The sequence below is a fragment of the Leucopleurus acutus genome, assembly GCF_964270905.1.
Source record: "Leucopleurus acutus genome assembly, chromosome: 7".
Classification (NCBI taxonomy): Eukaryota; Metazoa; Chordata; class Mammalia; order Artiodactyla; family Delphinidae; genus Leucopleurus; species Leucopleurus acutus.
The window spans coordinates 46,757,683-46,778,512 of NC_139150.1; the positions used below are offsets into that span (position 1 = coordinate 46,757,683).

A 20,830-nucleotide genomic window follows, 5' to 3' on the forward strand; every position below is an offset into this window, starting at 1 on the left:
ACAGTCATCTGAAAACAACAAACCTAAAATAGTATTTCCTTTCATGCTTAAGGGGCAATTATTTGACAAAAATTAACATTATTGAAATGAGTATTAGTGTATGCTCCCAAAAGAATCTTTTCTTTTTTTTATGGAAAAAAGGTAACACTGGGGCTTCCCTGGTGGTGCATTGGTTGAGAGTCTGCCTGCCGATGCAGGGGACAAGGGTTTGTGCCCCAGTCTGGGAGGATTCCACATGTGGCAGAGTAGCTGGGCCCGTGAGCCATGGCCGCTGAGCCTGCGTGTTCGGAGCCTGTGCTCCGCAACGGGAGAGGCCACAACAGTGAGAGGCCCGCGTACCGCAAAAAAAAAAAAAAAAAAGGTAACACTAACTAGAGTTCCACTTAAATATTTACTTGGGTTGTATCTAAATCTGGGTGTTTTATTATAACACAGATAGATAGTAAACATTTCCTCAGACCATTTTAAAATATCCTTCCTTCACATGCAGTTGTAAAAGGGGTGTAAAGGTACTACTTACCTGAATGGATGCATGTGAGGACTATAAAAGATAATATATATGAAATTCACAGCCAGCATGTGGTGAACAGTCAATAAGTCTCAGCTATTTTCATTAATAAGCAATAAAAAACAGGCCACGCTTATGGAAGAAATAGTGACCCTGCTCTTTTTTAATCCATTAACTGTTATGCACTTCTGTTTGTGACATTACCTGCCCCACCATTGTTTCCCAGCAGGGTCCTCGAGGTACATCTGCAGGGTGCACAAAAAAGGGTGGCCCAGTGGTATTTCCAGTGAGTGATGCATTGTAGGCCTTGATCATGTTGGCTTCCCATAGGGTAATATTGGCCTTTACTAGCTTCTCCTCTTCAATCTAGAAAGCAGAGGAATGGAAACAAAAATGAAGACAACAGAGATTTCAAAGGCATTTCTGGCAATCTTGAGATTGGGAATCTAACAACATGCTGATGGCAAGGACAATCCAGACACAAGATTTACCTTGTTGTTAATCTCATCCATCAAGGCAAGAATAAATACATACAAGTTGCCTAAAAGAAGAGCAAAAATGCGTCCCAGGAGCCATTTCAGAGCGATGAGGGGATGGTAGTCTTCCAATTCAGCAAATAAGTCAAACAATGTTGGACAGAACATCCCCAGGAGGGACATGACCATGTTCATCTACAAGAAGACACAAGGGGTGAACCAAGTTAACGGTGTTTAAAAATTATTGCTTTCCTCCAAATTTGCAAGATTCCAGCTAGATTCCTTTGATATTTTATAAGACTAAAATTATTTCATGCATTTTTAAAATTTGATCTTATTAAAACAACAGAGACAATATTCAACTCATATATTCAAGATGTACATGTGTGTGAGCTTGTGGATGTGCCAGTAATAATAGTGTTTCCTAGTATAATGAGGGATGCGATTTACATTACTTTCTATGCAGAGAACATTTACTGTTATACATGGTAACTGATTCTGCACTTCACAACAAGATTTCCAAAGGAAATGGAAAATGATCTGCTTGAGGAATGAGGTCCAAATTGGAAATACTAATTTGGCAATCATCAGCACATGGGCTAGTTTAATCAGTTAGAACGGATGAATTCCTTGAGATGGGCCCAGGACTAAATACTGAGTTTGTGGGAATGCAAACTATAAGGGGCAAAAGAAAAAAAAAAAAAAAAAAAAAAGGTTCCAGGTGACTCTGGCAATGTCTTTACCTGAATACCTGGCTCAAACTGTCACTGTTTAACATTTCCCATTTCCCCCTGGTAGACTCCATGTTTTGAATGATTAGAACTACCAAACTATATTGAGAAAATAATTGTCAATATGTTTTTCCCTTTTGACTAAGAACATTGTATAAGTATGACCAGCAGGAGCTAAAAGTCAGCATGACATAATATAAAATCAGCATGATACAATTTCAGCCTAAAGTAAAAACTTGGCAGAGCTATGCAATCTTATATAAGGTAAATTTAAATTCTGTTTCATCAAATTTGTAAAGTTTTTCATGAATCCCCATCATTACCTTTGTTGGCCCCTAGGAATCAGGGGTCCCCTAAGATGGATATTAAACATGTACTTACAAAGAGTGACCCTTTTGATGATAATCAATTATCCCTCCTTTTCTGTGGTTTATTAATACAAAAATATGATCAGTACGAACCATGGACCAAAGTGGCATGATAATTTTGCCTATAAATGCTATCATAACTGCAAGGACAATTTTGAAAGCAAACTTAGTAATGCTTTGAGGTTCCCCTTTGTTTTAAATAAGTAAAATAACTCCACCTAATGACTCTCTGTTTTACAGGCTTCCAAGAAATGTCTATGCCATCATAGGCTCTTAAATATATGGTCTCCCATCTTCAGTGTTACTGCTTCTGAAATACCTAGAAAGTTTTTGTTTGGAGCCTTTTGTTGTAAGTAGGTTATACCATTTTCTGTGCAAGATTCTTCTAGGAAATTCTATGCTTATGAAGACTTTCATAATCTGTTTGGTCTACAAGACTCTGCAGAAGTTTCAGTGTGGGAAATCTACACTTCCCACCGCCTAAATCTCCACACACTGAAAATGCCCAAGTTCAAAATGATGCCATGTTGTATTCTAGAACATTTTATGAAAGGGAACAGACCCAAGAAACAACACATGACCAGTGATTTCCTGATTCTAAATATCTACCTCTGACCTCTTTTCTTGGACCTGCTAAATGGGCAGATACCCTGAAGACAAATTGCAATCATAATATTTAATTCCTTTCAGAGATCTGGCCTTCCCCATTTGAATAGCATTTGGAGGGGGAGATAATAGGGTAAGGAGAGGAGGTGAAGCAGTTAGGCTGCTAGTGAAAAACAGAGAGAGGCCCAGTCCTGCCCAAAGTGGGGGAGGCAATCTGAATGTTTCCAGTGAAATAAACATAAGAACCCAGGGCTTTATCATTGCTGCTTCAAAGAATTCAGGGGACAATTGGATCTTTCAAAGATAGATGCAGGACCTGCAGAGAAAGCAACATAGCGTCATGGAGAGTGCTGAGCTTGAAATCAAGATTCCTAAATTTTAACTCTCATTGTTCTCCATGGTTCTGAGACCATGAACACATCACCTAATCTGAGATTCATTATCTCTGAATATAAAACGTACTGGTTGGAATATGTGCTCTAATCTCTCTTCCAACTCTACCTTTCCCTAATGTCACAAAGTGAAAAACAGACAGTAGACAGATTTGGAAGTAAGGCTGGAATAGGGACACGTGTGCCGAGGTTGGTTCACTCTCAGGTCAGGATGACAGAGATAGGTAAAGAGTGGCCATATTTCATATCCCAACATTGAAGCACAACCCACAAAATCTCAAATATCAGATTCTAAGCACATAAAAAGCATGCAGAGACGAACTTCATTTTTTTCCCACCACCCAAGGGTGTCAGGATCTTGCTGCGCAAATTCCTGGGATCGCTTCACAGCCCAAAAGATGAGGTATCCACTCCCGCCAAGTGTTAGAAACACGAAGAAGTTAGCAAGAAACCTCAGGAATCTGATCAAGTGGACGTTTTCTTCTGCTTGGGCTGCTCTTTCTTCTATTATAGCTTCCTGTACCCAGGCAAAACAGAAAGAAAAAAGAAATATCTGAGCTACAAAAAGTATCATGAACTCAGGAATTATTTCTGCAAACATCAGAAAGTGAGGAATGAAAATGTAAACTGAATCTGGGATTCCACAAACCAGGTGAATATTGCCAGCAAGTGAGAAAAAGTAAGACAGAGAAGGAAGAATTCTTACAAACAAACTCTGGCTGAGTTAATATTTACTAAGATAGTCTTCATTCTAAAGTCTCTTCTAGTACAGTTTTTTAAAACAACTACAAAATAATACTTTAGAGTCATTTAAAATATTGGGCTAATGTATTCCTGTAAATAATTAGCGAGCATTGTTCTATTATTTAAAATATCTGATTCTGATTACTAATGGTTGGCTGTTTCAAGCCAATGGCATTGTTTTATTACCAAATTTAGAGAGAAGTAATGCTGTCATGGGTCATCAATCATTTTCCAGTCATAATCAGAACCCTGCCCAGATCCTGGTAGGAAGAAATGATGAGTTAATCTTTCTTTTAATTGTCAAGATACTTTGCTACCTAGACCATTTGGAATGGCTCCAATTTTACTCTTAGAAATACCAAGAAAAGGCTCTTGAAGTTGGTGTTTTTACCTTAAAGTTCATTGTGATAGAATTGAATTTGTTGTCTGCCGTTTCAGGATTGCCAATCAGGTAGTCCCAGCTGGTGAACACCTTCCAGCTGAAGTTGAAGCTGTTGTCGTCACCACCTCCGTCATCACCAATATTTTTGGTCATCCTATACAAACAGGAAGTTTAATCCAGCAGCCAGAATACAAGCAGAAAGGGAGAGGTTAGGGAATAGCAAAACATCATAATTATAAGGAAATTGGAGAAGCAATATCTAAAAGACATATACTTTCAAACAAGTTTGTTCTAATAACCAGAAAATAAAAGTTTATTAAAAAAATATTTTTTTGTTTTAATTTTTTAAGCTGTTCATTTTCCAGGCCTTCAAGATTAAAAGACTACTAACCATTGATGATTTTAACAATTAAACAGGTTATATAAAATTACGTATTTTTTATTTGTTTTCCTAAACTGTTTTCCTAGGGTCATATACGAGGCTCTGAAACTTCTGTGGGATAAGGATCTCTTTAGAAATCCGGTGAAAACCACCAGTCCCCTCATCAGGAAAAACATATATATAGACTCTTAAACTGTTGTACACAATTTTAGCTGGTTTCCAGACCCTGTGAAGCCTAGGGATGGATTAACCCAGGTCAGATCAGGAAACTCCTTCACAGATTCCAATTCCCCTTAGAATCTCCTTCCAAAGAGTGATTACACTGAATGCATGGAATTTTTCCATACTTGACAACTCTTGACCAAAAATCAAGATTTTTATACAACTTAATAGCAAGTGGTTACATATATTGTAATCAGTGATGTTTTAATTTTTTTTTGCTTGGACAGTTTAAAGTACCTTTACTTACTTCAGTGGTTAAGGATCTATATTTCACTTACTCCACTTCATTTTTTTCCCCTACCACTATAAAGTGCAAAATTAAAATATTATATGATATATATTATAAAATGGTCCCATAAGGTTTTAGTTTTTTAAATATTGCAGTGATATGGAACTGAAAAAAGAAAGGAGTACAATGACATTAAGCTGACAATGTAGTTTGGCAGGTATCTCTAAGGTCATCTAAATTCCCCCACTGTTTAGTCCTATTCCTTACAGAGGTTTATATATTTCAGATGGGCTAATGTGTTTGAACAATAACCAAAAATAATTATTCCTTACATCAATCTACCACTTTACCCTTTGCAAATGGTATTGATGGGTATTATCATATTTGTCCTTCTCAAAAACTTAACAAGAGGTCACAGTAGTTAATATTATTCTCTTTTTACATTTGGGGAAGCTGAAGGATAAAATTGTCAAGTGATTTGCTGGCCATTATACAGAAGTAAACCACAGGGGTGGGTCAAGGGCTTAGGTTTTCTGACTTCATTCTGGTACCCAAGCTAGGACACCATGAAATATGTTGAACCATACAAAGTGCCTTTTTGTAGGTCAAAAAGGGTTGAAATCAAACATTTCCAATGGATTAACCTAGGGAGAAAACGATTTTTTTGCTTAAGATGCCATCACCCCTTTTTGCACTGTCACTGAGCCAAGGGCAGGGCCTCAAGTAAAACTGACCACTTGACAGATAAGTCTTGAATGGAGCTCTATCACAGGCAAGATTCTGTAGCTGTAGACAGCCTTCCAGAGAAGGGAGCTTTAGCCGGACAAGCAAACAGGGAACATCTAGCATGTGGGAATTGACAAGAAAGGGAGTGAAATACTAAAAGGGAGTGACAAGAAAGGGAGGAAGGATATTGAAGACAACCTCTGCTAACAACACGTTTTTACTAAGAGATGGCCCTGATAGCTATAAAATATTTCATGTACAGCTCCATTCCTTGTCTGTAGAGAAAAAAAGTGTACATACTTAAACAAAAATTCCTCCTTTTTCAAGGGGGTTATAGTTTTGAACAGCTATATCTTTGAGAAGCTACCTCAACATGTGTTTGCAAGGAATGATGGAAGTCTTGCTTTGCCAGGGACTGAGTAGGTTTCCAGGGCACAAGACTCAATGCTAAAGCCAGGAGAGTCCTGGGTCAACAAAGTTAGTCACCCTATCTTAAAATCTAAAAGTGCTTTCTTGGATATCTAATTTTCCTTCCAATTTCCCTATTAATTAATCAAATATAGATATTTGCTTCCCTTTTATGGATGAGGATGCTGACAACAAAGAATATGGGCAAGAGGGCAAAGTCCACCAGTTGCCTAGTTGATGTCAGTATTCAGTTTTAGTTTCCCTTGATTTGAGTCATGTATCCCATAAAGCCACTCATGTTTATTCCAAGAATGTATTTGTTTGGGGCCAGTGGTGGGGGAAAGAGATGATATAGGATTCTGAACAATCATTTATATCTCATCAGTTGTTCTACCAAGCCTTGCCCCCAGGGTTAGGAGTGGGGTAGGAGTCATAAATTGCTTTGGAATTGTCTTGCCATATAGGCCAGTGAACTTAAACTACTTGCCAATCTGGTAATGAACAACCAAAGGTCCCCTGCCAGAGGGAGGGACCAAAATCAGGCTGGTTTGGGTGGCATAACATGGATGACTTTGAGGGGGAAAATGTAGAATTTGTGCCCTACAGCTATCCTAAATGGCATCTTTGAGCTAATAGGAAAAGCTGCCATTTCCTGCAGAGCTGCTCTAGCTAATAAGTTTGCCACTAGCAATATGTGGTTACTGAGCACTTGAAATGCAACTAGTGTGAAACATACATAAAATTTCAAAGACTTTGTACCAAAAAAGACAGAGAATATCTCAATAATAATTTTAGATTGATTATATGTTGAAGGAATACTTTCGATATATTGAGTTAAATAAAATATATTATTAAAATATATTCCACCTATGTATTTGTTTAATATAGTTACTAGAATATTTTAAATTATATGTACCTTGTCTTACAGTTCTTTGCATAATGCTGTTCTAGATGCTTTACACTCATCTGCCAGAAAATTATTATAATAAATGTGCAAATCTATTAATGTATAACTACATAACCATATGTGACTACCCTACTGCTGGGGTTATCATATGACCTCAATTCCTACCATGTTGGCTTTGTTTGGTTTTTCAATAAGCCTATGAATTATAATCCTAATAAAACAGTTAACATTTGTCAATCACCGTATGCCAACTATGTTCTAAGTGTTTGCATGTACTGACTCATTTTGTCCTCATAGCCATCCTAACATCAAGGTGTCATTACACCTCTATTAGAAACGGGAAAATAGAGCAGTTGAACAATTTGTCAAAGTTCTTTTAGAATGGGCTAGAGCTGGTATTTGATTCCATGAAGAACGGCTCAAGAGCCCACTAGGGTATGTAGCCTCTGCACAGTCACTAAAAGAAGCTGAGGACTTGGACATCCATAGACATGCTTTCTTCAGTGACTATGGAGACTAAAGGACCAATATGGAAACGATACTCACAAGGCCTCTGTAATGTAACTGTACCCTTGACTTTAGTCCTGCCAAATCAAAATGGCCAAAAGACTAGAAATATCTTAGAGTTTTTGGAACGTGGTAGTACTTGATCAGGTAGACAGATACTTTACATACTTAGGGTCTCTGGTTACACTTGGACAACTAGATAAAGAATTTGGATATGGGATCTCCATTAAGGCCTTTTTCAAGTCCTGAAAGGGCTTAAAAACTAAGCATAATAGTTTTCTCCGGAGGAACCAATAAGTTTGGCAGGGACAGGACACAAAGCATGCCAAAGACTGTTCCAGAAAGCTCCTGCTCAAGAGGACTTGGACCCTCAGGTAGAGGTCCTTCCCTGCAATGAAGCAAAAGGCCAATTTACCTTGTGCATAGTTAAATAAAAGGGTGAAGACTTTAATTGAGATGTTTCAACACCTGCTAAACTGGTTCAGTAAATTAGCTAAAGGATGGATTATTCATATTATTTATAGCCCTAAATGACTGTGCTAGATTTCTGCAGTGTCTTCAAGTGAGGTTTTAAAAATATATTTCAGGCAGGGAGAAAAAATGAGCTGCAGTTTCATCAGTTCCCCAATGAAATTCTTTTCCATGCTCTAATAAATCCTCTTCAAAAATAAAACATGACTATATAGTTGATCATGACGGTCTCATTGAGGGCCATTTGTTTTTGCTGTCTTACACAGCTGAAATTTTTTGGATGAGTGATTATTCTGGGTTTGTTTGTTTGTTTGTTTTAATGAACAGAGAACAACAGATTCTGTCTATTGAGCTGATTCTGCAACTCACAAACCTCTCTGTATGCAAAAAGAGGGGTCAGCAGCTGTTTCCCTGTCTTGTTTGAAACATTGATTCACACCTTAAAGTACAAAAAAGCACAATTTTAAAATATGCTTAACCACAGGATAGGCATGCAATCATCACTGTGACCCAGTGAGATGATCAAAGTCCTGTACTTGTGTTCAACCCTTTTGTTTGGGAGATGTAATAGTCTAACATTAGTGTAGGTATTAAAACCATATTTTATCTCTTAAATACTCTGCATTCTCTAGACATGAAACAGAAAAAAAAATCCAATTCTCAAGTTAATTTTTCCATTTGATTCCAGAAATCAATGCTTGCTTCCCAAGAGACCAATGAAACTTACTCTTTAAGGACAACCAGAAAGCTGTATCCAATGCACATGATCCCCACCAGAAAATAGGATAGCGGCAGTCTGAAATTCATCCATCCAATTGTTCGTTTATTGTCGTAATAGCCATAAAAGAGGACGGAATATTGAGCCAATCCCTAAAATCCAACAACAAAGTCACTTAACAGATGCTGTGAAGAGCAGCTCAAAGAAAAAAGATCGACTTCTAAGAGGAATAACAAAATGACATTAATTTTCAAACTTGGGAGATGGCTCTGACGTAAGCCCTATTGTTTTGCTTCATGGAGTGACTGTTTCAGCTTCCACATTGATTGACAGTCTCTTGGTTTACTTGAAATTCAGGGACTTCTAAATAGGCCAAATTTTTAACCAACTATAGGCTTGCTCAGCTGTGGAGCCATTACCGTGAAATGCCCACTGATTGAAACATCAAAACACACTTCATGGTGTCATTAAATTTACAATTTTAAGAGCCTGCTTAATATTGGGGGGAGGATCTGAAATGTGCTTCCTCAAAGTGTCATGGCAGGTTTCCACTTCCAGTCACCTGAGCCACAGTTAGATTGGTTCTTCATAAGCCACAGAGGCCACATCTCAGCTCACACTTAGCAAAAACAAGGAGCAGGTGAGATGACATTGGAACCAATATGCACAACCTTCCATTCATCAAGACTATTATCCCCTAACAAGCATGTTTATTCATGAAATTACATGCTGTTTCCCAAAAATTATCTGCCAGGGTTGGAATCACCATCTTCCAAGGCCACCTGAGTAACTGCTCTCTATACACAGAACATGGCATATTTTGATGTTGCTTCCCTTATAATAGTCTTCATCTTCCTCTCCTTCTCTCATTCACTGTGTCCTTCACTCTTAGCTTGGCAGCACTGTTTCTGTATTACTATATATCCACTTCCCCAGTTTCTCTCTGATTTCATCTCTCTGACAATGACTTAAAACGACTATGCTTTGTGAAGTGAGAAGATAATTGCAGTAATATCAATCAATAAATTTTTTTGAGCCGGTAGCATGTGCTGAACACCTTACTTCTTACAGAATCCTCACAAGAACCCTCTTGAAGCGGCTGTCGTTAGGGGCAATCGTTTTCCTCTATATTTGTTACTTGCCATGTAGAGAAAAACCGTAACTGTAAAACTCCCAGCCCCTCTCCACTGCCTCATACTAACCCCAAGGAGGAGAGACTCATCTGACAGTAGAGCATGGGTGAGGAATGGGGATGATGTGGGGCATCACTCTTCCTCCTCCTTTGAGATCCCATGCTGTGCTCTGCCCCTGTGAGGGGCATCCTGTCCTGGTCTAGGACTGCTGGGTAGGAAGGTCTGCCTCTGAAGCCTGCTTGCCCATAAAAAGATGCCATATTCTTTAATATCAGCGTTAACAATAATAAAGATGCCAAGCTGACCTCCATCTGTCTAACCCTTTGTCTTATTTCTGGTTAGCTCACAACCTGGGTCGACAAGGTAGGGGGTGTTATTTACCATCACTTCCCCACCTGAAAAAGACTCAATAGCTCTACACCTATTTTACAGATGAAGAAACTGAGCTTTAAAGAAGTTAAGTAACTTGTCCATGTTCACATAGCTAGTACGTGACAGAGTCTGAACCTGAACAGGGTCTGTCTAATTCAAATCCATATGCTTAACCACTGTGCTATACTGCTTCTCCTATGCTTTTTTTGCCTACCAGGACTTGCATCATACTAATGCCATATCTACCCAGCAAAACAAAGAAACAAGAAGTCCCTGGACCCCTGGATTGGTTCAGAGTGGGTGCCAGGACCTCCTGGAAAGGATCTAGACACGCCTTTTGAAAAGATTTCAAAGGGCCTCATCTTCACATACATAAACATTACAACCTGACTTCTTTTTCTAATTCATAATGACAATATTGGGATTAAAAGCCACCTCCAAAATAACATGAAAGGAGAAAGTAGATATGTAACAAACATCTGGTGAGCTTGTTAGGTTAGCACAGTAGCTTCTGGGGCAGCTAACTCACCTGGTGTATGTGTCATTCAGCCTATGTTCAATGGCTGCACTCAATAAATATTAGATCACAACCAATGCGGGTAAGAGCCCTTTTTTTGGAATCCTGATTACTTCGCAAAGGTTTCTTCAGTTGGTCTATTTCTACATATGCAGTGAAGCATGTAAACAAAAGAGGAGGTACTGTTGAAGTGCACAATTTTTAAAAGCCTTATCCAATCCATCTCAGTAGCATATTGAGGGGTGGTTTTAAACACAATGAAAGGCTTAAAAGAGGTCTCTGCCTCCCCTTCCACCCTGTGGCCCACCACACGCCACACATCTTTCCCTTTCCCTTAAAACTCCAATAGCAGACATCTGGAAGTGACTAAAATAGCAACGACTCCTAGCCTAGCCAAGGTTCCATTCGGTTTCCATGTCAGCGCACATGGCTTTCCCTGTGGGAGCACTCTCCCATCCCAAAATCTGTGACAGAGAAACCACAGTCAGAGCCAAGTTTCAAATGAGCACAGAAAATTCCTGTCCAACTCTAGGTTCCATGCTTGCACACTGTCTACCAAGACTCTAATTTCTGTTTGAATGCTGCAGCTGGTCTAGTCCACAGAAATCGACACACATCTATGAGAATGCTTTGATGATGCAGTCGCTAGGAATCAACTCATGTATTTATTTATCTAACTAACTTTTATCGAGAACTTATTTGCCAAATACTATACACAGATGGAGTGGGAGACTGGATTACAGAGGCCCCTAGAAAAAGTTCTGCATGCAAATGTCCCCTTTATAAGTATGTGTCACCTGAAATTATATTAGAGTTCCACCCCTTTGGTGTTTCTCACTACAAATAAATACTCACTGTGAAAGACAACATTCTATCCCCATGATGGTAAATGAGTTTCATCATTCTTAGTAAGCCTTTTTAGTTTGTAGTAACTGTCAGACCATTATTTTGAAAAAAAATCGTGAAGTCAGAACTAGTAGGAGAGGAAGCTATAACTTGTGAACTGTGACTGCTGAGGAAGCTATAACTTGTGAACTGTGACTGCTGAGGGTATGTGAAAGGGAAGTAGTACCACACTAGTAGGAATATATTTCTACTTTTCTCTGAACTGTTATCAGTCATTTATACCTTAGTGTTAAAGAAAGCTTCAAGTGTGGATGAAAGAGAGGGAATGACATCATTTAAATTCTGATACGCTCGGGACATGGGAGAGAAGCAAGGAGTGAAATGGCTAACAACACCCAAAACAAACCTCGACCAACTTTATAAGAATAGCAGCCAGCCTGGCACTTATGTGGTACATGCTGAGATCCAGCCCCCGGCCACCCTCCTTCTCTCCAACCAGACTTGCCAAGTTCCATCTAATGCTTTGCTCGCCTCCGAGTTTCTTTTCCTTTTGCTCCAACTCAGATCTAGAGTTATAAAACTGATGTTATACGGTTCTAAGCTAGGAAGCATGCAGATTACAATGAAGCTGGGCTGAGCCTTCATAGATCCTCTCATTTTCAGTAGAGGGAATGAACTTCTACCTGTCTATGGGACCCTAGGCAGTGAACTCTGGCCTTCAAAAAGCTGTGAAGTAGACAGTTTTTTTTGGTGCCCATCCATGCATAAAAGGCTCAGAGTGGTTGTCTAATATCACACAGGTAGTATGTGGTAGGATTCAAATCCAAGTCTGTCTAAATCCCATGACTGAGTTCTTTGCATTATGCCACACTGCCTTTTTAACCATGCTGGCTTCTGTAAAGAAAATTTCTGTTTGCCTTTTGTGCCATGATCCATAACTGACACTAATGGTGGGAATTCTAGATCATATGCCCAATACCCATTACACATCTCATTCCACTTGGATGTTCCACAAGAACTTTGAACTCAGTACATTTTAAAAATTCTCCCAGAGAAGCAAGAAGAACTACAATCCTGCAGCCTGTGGAACAAAAACCACATTCACAGAAAGACAGACAAGATGAAAAGGCAGAGGGCTATGGACCAGACGAAGGAACAAGACAAAACTCCAGAAAAACAACTAAATGAAATGGAGATAGGCAATCTTCCAGAAAAACAATTCAGAATAATGATACTGAAGATGATCCAGGACCTCAGAAAAACAATGGAGGCAAAGATCAAGAAGATGCAAGAAATGTTTAGCAAAGACGTGGAAGAATTAAAGAACAAACAAACAGAGATGAGCAATACAATAACTGAAATGAAAAATACACTAGAAGGAATCAATACCAGAATAACTGAGGCGGAAGAATGGATAAGTGACCTGGAAGACAGAATGGTGGAATTCACTGCTGTGGAACAGAATAAAGAAAAAAGAAAGAAAAGAAATGAAGACAGCTTAAGAGACCTCTGGGACAACATTAAACACAACAACATTTGCATTATAGGGGTCCCAGAAGGAGAAGAGAGACAGAAAGGACCAGAGAAAATATCTGAAGAGATTATAGTCAAAAACTTCCCTAACATGGGAAAGGAAATAGCCACCCAAGTCCAGGAAGTGCAGAGAGTCCCATACAGGACTCTAAACCCAAGAAGAAACATACCGAGACACATAACAATCAAACTGGCAAAAATTAAAGACAAAGAAAAATTATTGAAAGCACCAAGGGAAAAATGACAACATACATGGGAACTCCCATAAGGTTAACAGTAGATTTCTCAGCAGGAACTCTACAAGCCAGAAGGGAGTGGCATGATATACTTAAAGTGATGAAACAGAAGAAACTACAACCAAGATTACTCTACCCAGGAAGGATCTCATTCAGATTTGATGGAGAAATCAAATGCTTAACAGACAGGCAAAAGCTAAGAGAATTCAGCACCACCAAACCAGCTCTACAACAAATGTTAAAGGAACTTCTCTAAGTGGGAAACACAAGAGAAGAAAAGGACCTACAAAAACAAACCCAAAACAATTAAGAAAATGGTAATAAGAACATACATATCAATAATTACCTTAAACGTCGATGGATTAAATGCTCCAACCAAAAGACACAGGCTTGCTGAATGGATACAAAAACAAGACCCATATATATGCTGTGTACAAGAGACCCACTTCAGACCTAGGGACACATACAGACTGAAAGTGAGGGGATGGAAAAAGATATTCCATGCAAATGGAAATTCAAAGAAAGCTGGAGTAGCAATACTCATATCAGATAAAATAGACTTTAAAATAAAGAATGTTACAAGAGACAAGGAAGGACACTACATAATGATCAAGGGATCAATCCAAGAAGAAGATATAACAATTATAAATATATATGCACCCAACATAGGAGCACCTCAATACATAAGGTAACTGCTAACAGCTCTAAAAGAGGAAATCGACAGTAACACAATAATAGTGGGGGACTTTAACACCTCACTTACACCAATGGACAGATCATCCAAAAGGAAAATTAATAAGGAAACACAAGCTTTAAATGACACAATAGACGAGATAGATTTAATTGATATTTATAGGACATTCCATCCAAAAACAGCAGATTACACTTTCTTCTCATATGCGCATGGAACATTCTCCAGGATAGATCATATCTTGGGTCACAAATCAAGCCTCAGTAAATTTAAGAAAATTGAAATCATATCAAGCATCTTTTCTGACCATAGCGCTATGAGACTAGATATCACTTACAGGAAAAAAAAACTGTAAAATACACAAAAACATGGAGGCTAAACGAGATGTTACTAAATAACCAAGAGATCACAGAGGAAATCAAAAAAAACCTAGAGACAAAGGACAATGAAAACATGACAATCCAAAACCTATGGGATGCAGCAAAAGCAGTTCTAAGAGGGAAGTTTATAGCTATACAAGCCTACCTCAAGAAAAAAGAAAAATCTCAAGTAAACAATCTAACCTTACAGGTAAAGGAACTAGAGAAAAAAGAACAAACAAAACCCAAAGTTAGCAGAAGGAAAGAAATCATAAAGATCAGAGCAGAAATAAATGAAATAGAAACAAAGAAAACAATAGCAAAGATCAATAAAACTAAAAGCTGGTTCTTTGAGAAGATAAACAAAATTGAAAATCATTAGCCAGACTCATCAAGAAAAAGAGGAAGAGGACTCAAATCAATGAAATTAGAAATGAAAAAGAAGTTACAACAGGTACCGCAGATATACAAAGCATCCTAACAGACGACTATAAGCAACTCTATGCCAATAAAATGGACAACCTGGAAGAAATGGACAAATTCTTAGAAAAGTATAACCTTCCAAGACTGAACCAGGAAGAAACAGAAAATATGAACAGACCAATCACAAGTAATGAAATTGAAACTGTGATTAAAAATCTTCCAACAAACAAAAGCCCGGGACCAGATGGCTTCACAGGCGAATTCTATCAAACATTTAGAGAAGAGCTAACACCAATCCTTCTCAAACTCTTCCAAAATATAGCAGAGGGAGGAACACTCCCAAACTCATTCTACGAGGCCACCATCACCCTGATACCAAAACAAGACAAAGATGTCACAAAGAAAGAAAACTATAGGCCAATATCACTGATGAACATAGATGCAAAAATTCTCAACAAAATACTAGCAAACAGAATCCAACAGCACACTAAAAGGATCGTACACCATGATCAAGTGGGGTTTATTCCAGGAATGCAAGGATTCTTCAATATACGCAAATCAATCAACGTGATACACCATATTAACAAACTGACAGAGAAAAACCATATGATCATCTCAATAGATGCAGAGAAAGCTTTTGACAAAATTCAACACCCATGTATGATAAAAACCCTGCAGAAAGTAGGCATAGAGGGAACGTTCCTCAACATAATAAAGGCCATATATGACAAACCCACAGCCAACATCGTCCTCAATGGTGAAAAACTGAAACCATTTCCACTAAGATCAGGAACAAGACAAGGTTGCCCACTCTCACCACTTTTTTTTTTTTTCAGTACATGGGCCTCTCAGTGTTGTGGCCTCTCCCAGTGCAGAGCACAGGCTCCAAATGCGCAGGCTCAGCAGCTATGGCTCACGGTCCCAGCCGCTCCGTGGCATGTGGGATCTTCCCAGACCAGGACACGAACCCGTGGCCCCTGCTTCGGCAGGCAGACTCTCAACCACTGTGCCACCAGGGAAGCCCTCACCACTGTTATTCAACATAGTTTTGGAAGTTTTAGCCACAGCAATCAGAGAAGAAAAGGAAATAAAAGGAATCCAAAACGGAAAAGAAGAAGTAAAGCTGTCACTGTTTGCAGATGACATGATACTATACATAGAGAATCCTAAAGATGCTACCAGCAAACTACTAGAGCTAATCAAGAATTTGGTAAAGTAGCAGGATACAAAATTAATGCACAGAAATTTCTGGCATTCCTATACACTAATGATGAAAAATCTGAAAGTGAAATCAAGAAAACACTCCCATTTACCATTGCAACAAAAAGAATAAAATATCTAGGAATAAACGTACCTAAGGAGACAAAAGACCTGTATGCAGAAAACTATAAGACACTGATGAAAGAAATTAAAGATGATACAAATAGATGGAGAGATATACCATGTTCTTGGATTGGAAGAATCAACATTGTGAAAATGACTTTACTACCCAAAGCAATGTACAGATTCAATGCAATCCCTATCAAACTACCAATGGCGTTTTTCACAGAACTAGAACAAAAAATTTCACAATTTGTATGGAAACACAAAAGACCCCAAATAGCCAAAGCAATCTTGAGAACAAAAAATGGAGCTGGAGGAATCAGGCTCCCTGACCTCAGACTGTACTACAAAGCTACAGTAATCAAGACAGTATGGTACTGGCACAAAAACAGAAATATAGATCAATGGAACAGGATAGAAAGCCCATAGATAAACCCATGCACATATGGTCACCTTATTTTTGATAAAGGAGGCAAGAATATACAGTGGAGAAAAGACAGCCTCTTCAATAAGTGGTGCTGGGAAAACTGGACAGGTACATGTAAAAGTATGAGATTAGAACACTCTCTAACACCATACACAAAAATAAGCTCAAAATGGATTAAAGACCTAAATGTAAGGCCAGAAACTATCAAACTCTTAAAGGAAAACATAGGCAGAACACTGTATGACATAAATCACAGCAAGATCCTTTTTGACCCACCTCCTAGAGAAATGGAAATAAAAACAAAAATAAACAAATGGAACCTAATGAAACTTCAAAGCTTTTGCACAGCAAAGGAAACCATAAACAAGACCAAAAGACAACCCTCAGAATGGGAGAAAATATTTCAAATGAAGCAACTGACAAAGGATTAATCTCCAAAATTTACAAGCAGCTCATGCAGCTCAATAACAAAAAAACAAACAACCCAATCCAAAAATGGGCAGAAGACCTACATAGACATTTCTCCAAAGAAGATATACAGGTTGCCAACAAACACATGAAAGAATGCTCAACTTCATTAATCATTAGAGAAATGCAAATCAAAACTACAATGAGATATCATCTCACACCGGTCAGAATGGCCATCATCAAAAAATCTAGAAACAATAAATGCTGGAGAGGGTGTGGAGCAAAGGGAACACTTGCACTGCTGGTGGGAATGTGAATTGATACAGCCACTATGGAGAACAGTATGGAGGTTCCTTAAAAAACTACAAAATAGAACTACCATATGACCCAGCAATCCCATTACTGGGCATATACCCTGAGAAAACCATAGTTCCAAAAGGGTCATGTACCAAAATGTTCATTGCAGCTCTATTTACAATAGCCGGGAGATGGAAGCAACCTAAGTGTCCATCATCAGATGAATGGATAAAGAAGATGTGGCACATCTATACAATGGAATATTACTCAGCCATAAAAAGAAACGAAACTGAGTTATTTGTAGTGAGGTGGATGGACCTAGAGTCTGTCATACAGAGTGAAGCAAGTCGGAAAGAGAAAGACAAATACCATATGCTAACACATATATATGGAAACTAAGAAAAAGAAGAAAAATGTCATGAAGCACCTAGGGGTAAGATGGGAATAACGACACAGACCTACTAGAGAATGGACTTGAGGATATGGGGAGGGGGAAGGGTAAGCTGTGACAAAGTGAGAGAGTGGCATGGACATATATACACTACCAAACGTAAGGTAGATAGCTAGTGGGAAGCAGCCGCATAGCACAGGGAGATCAGCTCGGTGCTTTGTGACCACCTAGAGGGGTGGGATAGGGAGGGTGGGAGGGAGGGAGACGCAAGAGGGAAGAGATATGGGAACATATGTATATGTATAACTGATTCACTTTGTTATAAAGCAGAAACTAACACACCATTGTAAAGCAATTATACTCCAATAAAGATGTTAAAAAAAAAAGTGTGACTAATAAGAAAATAAATAAACATTAAAAAATAGAAGTTCTTCCAAACCTGTTTGTTCCTCCTATTTCAGGGAATGATCCACCAACCTACCCAGTTACCCCAGCCAGAAACTTGGATATTTTCATTATCTTCCCATTTTCACCCATAAGACTCATGAGGCCACTCACTACAATAACAGATGCTAACTAGACTTATTGTGATGACCATTTTGCAATATATACAAATATCAAATCATTACGTTGTACAACTGAAACGAATATAATGTTGTAAGTCAATTTTACCTCAGTTTTAAAAAGGGGAGCTCCCTGAAAACAAGGACATATTTGAACTATTGAAATATTCCTAAAGAAAAGATGTATCATTCCATATGTGAATCACAAAAATATCTCTTCTAAATATGGCCGGTACAATAAGAGATGAAAGAACTTAGAGAACTGAGACTACCTGAGAGAGGATGCTCTCGCTTTGGAATATCACTACTTAAAAGAACCATTGATGCCAATAAAATAAGGAACTGAACGGCTGTTTGTCAACCTTTAGACTGTGACAGTCTCCTCTGAGGACAGACCTCAAGAATGGATGTGGCAAAAGTGGGCAGAAGGAATAGGCTTGGGGTGATATGTTAGAGTACAACAAACAATGTTTCATTGGAGTCAGCCACCTTTTAGTTTGAATTTCAATGCCTCCTTTCATTATCTGTGCTGTCTTTGGGAAACTAACCTCTCTGAGTTCCAATCTCCTCAACTCTGAAAAGATTACTGATCTTCCTCTTAAAGGGTTGTCATGAAGATAAAATTTAATGTATGTGCCTGCTTAACACAGAATGGGTGTTAACTCTCCTCTCCTGCCCTTTCTAGGGCTCCCCCCACCTCCCATATCTATGATGACCAGGGGAAAAGGGGAGGCAAAGTTGACTCACCATTTATCTCAATATGCAATGTACAAAATGCTCTCAAGCTGGAAAGCTAAATGCATTTCCCTTTATTCACAACTCAAATCTTTACCCATATGATCTCACTGTCTGATATCAGCTCAAGCTCATTCCAAATTCCACCTCAGTTCCTCCCTCTCTCCCTTACGAGAATACCAAAGCTCTACAGTCTCTTCCTCTTTATCATTCCTACATCATTCTCATGTCTCCAAATAGCTTGCCAACAAAGACATCCTCTTCTTCTTTTTTTTTAATACATCTTTATTGGAGTATAATTGCTTCGCAATGCTGTGTTAGTTTCTGTTGTACAACAAAGTGAATCAGTCATATGTGTACACATATCCCCATATCCCCTCCCTCTTGAGCCTCCCTCCTACCCTCCCTAACCCACCTCTCTAGGTTATTGCAAAGCACCAAGCTGTTCTCCCTGTGCTATGCAGCTGCTTCCCACTAGCTAACTATTTTACATTTGGTAATGTATATATGTCGATGCTACTCTCACTTTGCCCCAGCTTCCCTCTCCCCACCCCACGTCCTCAAGTCCATTCTCTATGTCTACATCTTTATTACTGCCTCACCACTAGGTTCATCAGTAGCATTTTTTCTTTTTCTTAGATTCCATATACATGCGTTAGCATACGGTATTTGTTTTTCTCTTTCTGACTTACTTCACTCTTTATGACAGACTCTAGGTCCATCTACCTCACTACAAATAACTCAATTTTGTTTCTTTTTATGGCTGAGTAATATTCCATTGTATATATGTGCCACATCTGCTTTATCCATTCATCTGAAAGACATGCTCTTCTTACTGGCTTAAACTCATTCTAATTCTACTGCTTCAAATAATACTACTTCTGCCAATTTGATTCATAACATGCACATTAGACAATCTCCCTATTTCTTACTATTTTAATAAAACGTACTTTCTTTCTGTTCAGTAAGACCCATCCCTAGGTATTCAATTAAAAATAAATAAATAAAAAATATGGTGCTTTGTAAATGGTGACCTTGAGAGGCCATAAGACTGGCTGACCTTGCATATATCACATGGTACTTGTCTGCTATTAATTAAAGGGAATTTGGATGAATTATGATACATGCTTATAGGTGACAGAGCACTGAGCTCCAAGGGGATACTTCCAGGGGAGGGGGTCCAGAGAGAAGTTCCAAGGTTCTAATATGAACTCAACAGAGAAGCAGCTCCCCCTGCACAACCTTGTCACCTACAGCCCAAAGGTTTTCTGATCCTTCCCAACCTATAGGCTCTTCTACCACAAGAGGTCATGCTTGCATCTATTTTACAGTGTCCTATAAATTGATTCTGCTTCTCTTCACCTGCATCTATATGGCATTGCTTAGCTAAGCTGGTACAGCAATCTTCTTAGATGCAAAAAAACAGCTCATGTTCCAATTAGATCATTTAGGCACCAGTCATCTCTACCCTGGGCCTGAAACATGTCCTTTTTTCCTGGCATCTCTGGGCTCTTTGGAAGTACAGAATTCTGAGTTTCCAGGGATCTCAAGGACATCTGGACAATGGCTTCCTCCATGGTGCTATGATAGATAAAATACTGGGCTGTCCATTTAGATCATCTTATAATACAGAGTGGGCATCTCTATGAGGTAATTGTTCTAAGAAGCAAGTAAAGAATTCAGGCAAAAGGGTAAATATTGAAACTTTCTATTTGAGAAGCTAATTTAGGAATTGCATGTTTATTATGAAAGGTGGAAATGGGATCCAACTGCTTCAACCCCTTCTCCTCTTGTGAGAT

At 38.7% G+C, this 20,830-nt stretch overlaps 1 protein-coding gene across 2 annotated transcripts in view; it reads right to left on the reverse strand.

Moving 5' to 3' along the window:
* Positions 1-20,830, reverse strand: part of TMC1 (transmembrane channel like 1) — a 142,158-nt gene that overhangs the window by 35,007 nt on the left and 86,321 nt on the right. For both annotated transcript variants that reach the window (XM_082842148.1, XM_082842149.1), the window contains 5 exons: positions 8,787-8,929; positions 4,217-4,361; positions 3,404-3,598; positions 1,000-1,179; positions 713-874 (listed from right to left, as the gene is read on the reverse strand). In XM_082842148.1, the coding sequence (XP_082698274.1) occupies positions 713-874; positions 1,000-1,179; positions 3,404-3,598; positions 4,217-4,361; positions 8,787-8,929 (825 nt within the window). The remainder of the gene's footprint in view (positions 1-712; positions 875-999; positions 1,180-3,403; positions 3,599-4,216; positions 4,362-8,786; positions 8,930-20,830) is intronic.